This window comes from Parus major, unplaced genomic scaffold, assembly GCF_001522545.3.
Source record: "Parus major isolate Abel unplaced genomic scaffold, Parus_major1.1 Scaffold288, whole genome shotgun sequence".
Taxonomy (NCBI): domain Eukaryota; kingdom Metazoa; phylum Chordata; class Aves; order Passeriformes; family Paridae; genus Parus; species Parus major.
In genome coordinates this window covers 257,592-263,591 of record NW_015379270.1, presented here as the reverse complement: position 1 = coordinate 263,591, position 6,000 = coordinate 257,592, and the positions used below count along the sequence as shown (strand labels likewise).

The 6,000-nt window shown below is 47.4% G+C and overlaps 1 protein-coding gene across 1 annotated transcript in view; it reads left to right on the top strand.

The window, feature by feature from the left end:
- The first annotated feature begins 2,072 nt into the window (after window positions 1-2,072).
- The window catches only part of LOC107198703 (nucleotide exchange factor SIL1-like), a 39,386-nt gene continuing 35,458 nt past the window's right edge, over window positions 2,073-6,000 (top strand). Inside the window, exons 1-2 of the mRNA XM_015615856.2 lie at window positions 2,073-2,202; window positions 4,434-4,625. Of these exons, the coding sequence (XP_015471342.1) occupies window positions 2,173-2,202; window positions 4,434-4,625 (222 nt within the window). The 5' untranslated portion in view covers window positions 2,073-2,172. The remainder of the gene's footprint in view (window positions 2,203-4,433; window positions 4,626-6,000) is intronic.

Below are 6,000 nucleotides of genomic sequence, written 5' to 3'. Positions count from 1 at the left end.
GGCTCCTGCTCAGGGCATGGAGATGTTCTTCATCTTCCCACTCAGCAGCTGCATTTCCTTTCTTTGCGTGCAAGAGTGACTGTGGCCCAGATAAACACTCCTTGATCCAACCAGAAAGGTATAAAGATCGACACAAGGGGGGTTTCTGGAATTTCTGGGTAATTTCTGTGTGGATTTGCCCTTGCCCTTGCTCTGAGTACAGTGGTGTCGTGGTTTTAAAGCATTAGTTAAAAAATCACTATAAAATTTACTAATTTCTTGTTGGGAGATATGGATTAGAATTAGGTCAAAGTAGGCTTAAAATTTAAAAAGGAATAAAGTAAGTTTATTAGCAAAACTACAAGAGTAAGCAGCCAGAATAAAACCTCCAGAAACCCTTTGTTTCCCCATACCCAATCATTTTTTTTCTCACATGACAACATAGAAACAAAAATATCCTGGTCATTAAGACTGTCCCAACTTTGCTATAGTGTTTTCAGCAGTCTTTGCAGTGAAATAGAAGTTCTCTTTTGTTAATCTATGGAGGTCTTGACAAGCAAACCATTGTCTTGTGGTTTTCTATTTCTCTGATGCTGCTGCCGCTCCGAAATCTCTGCCATCGGTTCTTTCCTCCCATTTCACACCACTCTGAGGTATGTTCCTGGGCCATAGGTCAAGGGGTGTCATTTGAAGGATGAGTTATTCAAAGGCAAATGTTCTCTTCATCTGTCTCTATGAGCATCTCTGGAAACAGAAGTTTTCTCTTTGCCCCTTAAGGGCCACAAATATTCAACAACTTTCACTTCTCCTTTTTTTGTTCCAGCATCTCATAAGATCACAATTACTTCACCATTTACTCAGCTTTATCAATTAATTACTTTTGCTCAGATCCACACTTTGAAATACTCCTTTCCCCCCAACATACTGTTTCATGAATTAAAGGAGTTTTTTCAGAACACTATTGTCCATCTCCATAGTTTTAGCAAAAGAATATTTCAGCTTATTAAGGCACCTCCTTATTTCTCTCCCCATCTGAAGCTTAATTCCTTTCTTCACTGTCTTTGATAGTTTATGTTGTTTCTTTACATGTTGATCACCCTCTGTCTTTCCCTCTGTCTGGAAAAAAAGGATTAATCTGCAAGTCTCATCTGGGTAGTGAAAAAGTTAAAATCCTGCCTAGGCCGTGTGGATGGTCTGGTGATCTCTGCTGGAGCAGTGGCTGGAGCTTTCTGGGATGGAAGGTTTTTCATGGCTCCTCTGGGGGAGTGTGGCCTCTGTCTCAGCACACCACAGGTCAATAACTTTCCCTCCCCTTACTCAGCAGTCTCTGGTGAAACTGAGCAGTGGCAGAAACTGCAGCTGAGCCAGGGACCGGCCTGGCCCAGCAGCCCAGCTGTACAAGGCCCAGTGAGCCCTCTGAGAAGGGGCTCCTAACACTTCACAGTCTCCATCCTCCCCAGGACCTGCAGAACTCCAGCCAGCCCTGCTCCCCCCACTGCAGCCTTGTCCAGCCTGGGGGAAGGAGTTTGAACCAGAGCCCTGTTACCTCTTCAAAAGTCAGAAACCAAATGGAGCAAGAAATTCCTGGGCTTAGGTCTTAAGGTGGCATTCACAGGTTGATCTCACTTTTCAATGGCCAAAATTACTGTCAATTTTCAGAAATAGCCAGTTATTGGCCAGGAGAAAAACTCCCACCAGCCTCCAGCAGCCTTAACTTCCTTAGGTGTTTCCCTTTGTTTCTTAAATGCCAATCCATCACAAATGGTCATAAGCTGAAATCTGCAGGTTGAAGCTTGCAAGCCCTTAGGAATGATTTAGTGGCAGGGGGCATTTGTGTGCAAGATGAAATCCTGAGGTATCAATTAATCAGCTGCTTTTATTGTGGTAGGACTTGAGATTTTGGGTCAGCAGGCTGATGGCAGAGCCCCTGATTGTCAGGGTGAGGTGTAAAGCCCAGACAGGATCCAGCTCAGGATCCAAACTCAGACCAATCTTTTCTTGAGTGTGGTGTGATTTTTTCATCCCTTTCCTCCTGCTCTTAGCCATTGCTAGAATGTTGCAGTGAAAATAGAAGAGGCAGTTGTTCACTCATAACATGTTCTGTTTTGTTTTGTTTTTTCTGCAAGGCTGGGCAAGGTCGATGTCAATACAAATTCATTCACATCCGAGGAGCTCAAAAAGGCCTTGGCTAAAATGAAGGAAAGTGAGAAGGCAGAAAGGAAGGTGAGTTTCCTGTTCCTAAAGCAATGTATTGAGCAGGGATGTGACGACACCCTGTCGAACACTGCAGAAATTCAACAGTTAAAATGATTGCTTGGAAACAGTGTGCAAACTAATTTTGTGGTGAATATGGGCCTAAATTACCTTTGCTAGCCCATTAGTGATACTGTTCCCTGGCTTCTCTGTATGAGTCTATGATTCTGTGAATGGTTTCAGTTAGAAAGGACTTTAAAGATGATCCAGTGCCTCCACTATGTTCCAGGCTGCTCCAAATCCCAATCAAGCTAGCCTTGGACACTTCCAGGGATCCTGGGGTAGCCACAGCTGCTCTGAACAATGTAATTTATCTGCTCCACTGCTGCTCAATTCACAAAAATGTCTGCAGTCCCCAAGGGGGACTGGATTGCAGCTGATGGTATTTACAGAGGGAGTTTCCCTCTCACCATCCTCCTTGCTTTCTGCTTCCAGCCTCGTGCCCTGCATAGCAAAACCCAAATGGCCATGGTGAAGCAGGGGCTGAAGTTTCCTTACACAAGCTCTGAGTTGTCCATTTAGTTACAAACATTCCAGAACCTGAAGTAAATAGCTGGGATGATGTGTGACTCATCAGGTGCATCACAGCCTCTTTCCCTTCTCCCCCTCAGCAGCATTTCCTTAACCCTCGCTCCTCCTGCTGCCTTGGTGTTGACTCACTCCAACGAAAACTGAAAGAGGAGTTAAGGCTCTAAAGTTCTGGTGTCACAGAAAGGTTTTTTCTCCCCTTGTGTGGCAGCAGGGCATGATTTCGTTTGCTGGGAGATTATTTCCATAGCACTGTTGCTGATTGATTGCAGGGCTGCTGGAAAGGGCTGCTGGAAATGGGGATCATTGAAATGCAGAAATTAGTGATTTCACTCTATTAGGTGAAAATAAGCCATATTTTAAAACCCCCTGTTAGAATAGCTTTTGTCCCAGCAACTGGGCTAAAAGCAGCTACATCTAATGGACCTAAAGTATTCCATTTGCAGTCACTCCTGTGGAGAGCAAATCCATCCTTGAGGGCTCTGTGTCAGAGGAAATGGAGTTATACTGTGCCCCTCTGTGCTCCAGAGAGGGGTACTGGGGGTGCTGGGGGTGGACTGGGATGGCATTAATTACCAGTGGTAATTAATCATTCCATTGACACAGCTTTCACCTCCATTGCTCACTTGGTTTTCCCCTGGTGGCTTCAGCTCTTGGCTTCTGTTCCCTCATGGGGAGCAGGATGTGCAAACCCTTCAGCTGGGGCTTGCTCTGCATGCAGACACATCTTGGTATTTTTGACAAATCCCTTTCAGAAGGGGCTTTCTGCCTTTCTGCTGTCCTTGGGGCAGCCCAGCTCCAGCCTGGCCTCTCTGCTGCTGCTTGTCCCCTGCAGCAGCAGGCTGTGTCCCCAGTGCCACCAGTGCTGATGTTCCTGCACCTCTGGGGCTCGCTGAGATCTCAGACAGATCCTTTCCTCCTCACCACATGTTTTGTGTCAGCTCTTGGTTCAGGGCAGCCCTTGGGGTGCTGTTACTGCGAGGGAGATGAGCCGTGCTCAGGACAGGCTGCCTGCTGGCCAGGCCCCGTGGCACAGCACTTCACTCCCCCAGCTTGTCACTGCTCCTTCTGCTTCCCTTTCTGACAGCTTCTCTCCCCACACCTTTCCCTGGGAGACAGAGCATCTTTGTCTGTGTCTGAGATCTCCTTAGAGCTGCTGGGCACTTTGGGCTGGATGGGACCCCTGGAGCTCTCCAGCCTCATGTCTGGTTCCAGAGAGGTTCAGCTGTAAGATCAGGGAGCTGGCTCAGGGCTTTTTGCAGGCAGATTTTGAGAACATTCACTTGCAGGCAAACAGAACAGCAGCGCTGCTGCCTGCAGGCTTGGTGTTGAGCTGGGAGAAAATGGGATGCAGAAATGGTGCATAAATGGTCTAGAGATGTAGAAGTGGTGCAAAAATGGTCTACAGATGTAGAAATAGTGTACAAATGGTGTAGAGATGTAAAAGTGGTGTACAAAGCCCTGCTGCTCACTCGTACTGTGGCTATCTCACAGGTAACTGGGTTCCTGGGCTGCTCAGAAGGACCCTCCAACCCTGCCCCTGCACCTCTGATGCACAGCAATAAATCCATTGGCACAGCCAGCCAGGTTCCCTTTGTAAATGTTCCTTTCTGTGTCTCTTGTCTCTCTTCATCTCCTGTTGTCACATCTGGTTTCCTCCTTCTGTTTCCAAGGCCCGAGAGGAAGAGGTGAGGAAGAAGTTCCGGCCCATAGAGCAGCTGAAGGAGGAGTTTGAAAAGCTGAACATGAAGATAGAAACAGATTATGAAGTTATGGTTAAATTAATCAGCAAATTCAACAGCTCTGCCTCCACGCTGGATGAAAAAGTAGCGGCGCTTTATGATCTCGAATATTATGTTCACCAGGTAACAAGAATGCCTCAGTAACTACCGTGTAAAATCCAGGGGATGCAGTGTCATAAATGGGGTTTTATTTTTCTTATCGGTATCAGGTAATACAAATTGCTTAATTACCATAATCCTGGGACAATAACAGACAGCAGAGGACTAGTGCAGGCTCATTTTATATCCAGGTTGGAATTAATTGTCGCTTGTGCCAGGAGCCAGCAGTATTCTAGCAGTTGCCTGATTTGTTGTCTGTTCTCAGCCTGGTTTTCTCATCCTCTCTTTTTCCTCTTTTACCTGCTTAATGTTACAAAATGGGGTTTTAGCTGCTGTTTTTGGGTAAATAGAGTGGTGATTACTAAGAAAATAATTATTTTTTCTCTTCTTCCACGGAAAGCTGCTGTGGTTGAAGGTGGGTGCCCTTACATGAGTTCACAGAGAATATCTTTGTAGCAGGGAAGGCGACAGCCACCCAAAAGCCCCTATTTTGTCTTGGTGTGAGTAAGCAGTGGCATGTAGAGCCTTGCTGTGCTAATTAGCTCTCTTTGAGGGTGAACATATTTCCTGGCATCTCGCTTCCTCGGGTTTGTGCTCACACTTTTCCCCCTCCCTCTGATCCCTCTTGCTCTGCTTTCAGCTCACACGTTCCTACCTCCCCTTGGATGCAGCTGCAGGCACAGAGCTCTGCTCCCCTGGGCTTGGTGCCTTGCTTGGTGCCACCCCTGGGAGGTAATCCAGCCTCTGCCCTGCCCTGTGGGAAGGGACTTGGCTTCTCCCTCCCCGGTGACTGGGAGAGCCTGGAGTGCACTGGGAGAGTTTTCAGAGGCACTTTGTCATTTCAGAGGGTGAGTGGGACAACTCTTGGGAGGTGCCAGTGCATGCCCTTTCACTGGAACAGCACTTGTTGGACCAAATGTGGTATTCTGGGGGCAGGTAGCTCAAGTGCTGCTGCTGTGAGAGGGAGTCCATGTGCCAGCTGATAGAAGTGTTATTTCCAGGGCTCTTTGTCTCGAATTTTCACTCATTGTGGGCATGCAGAGGCTCCCTTGCTGTTTGTTCTCCCTGCTTTTGTGTCACTGACGGCATCTGTGTGACTCAGAGAATGACTGTGAACAATGGGCACCCAAAGAGCTTCATATTTGCACTCAGGGCTAATCTTGCCTGATTAAGGGTGCCAGAGCACCGGGCCAGTGTGCTAAAAAGCAGCCCCCAAACACCCTGGGATGCTTTGGATTCCAGCATAAGGGTCTGACCTATTCCAGCAGAAAATCCCTGTGGCACAGGATGGGGCACACAATTTCAGAATGCCAGAGGAGCAGGGACTGGAGCATCAAAGGGAAGCACATGCAGCATCAAAGGGGTCAGAGAGGGGGAATGGCAGGAGGCTGGCAGGAGC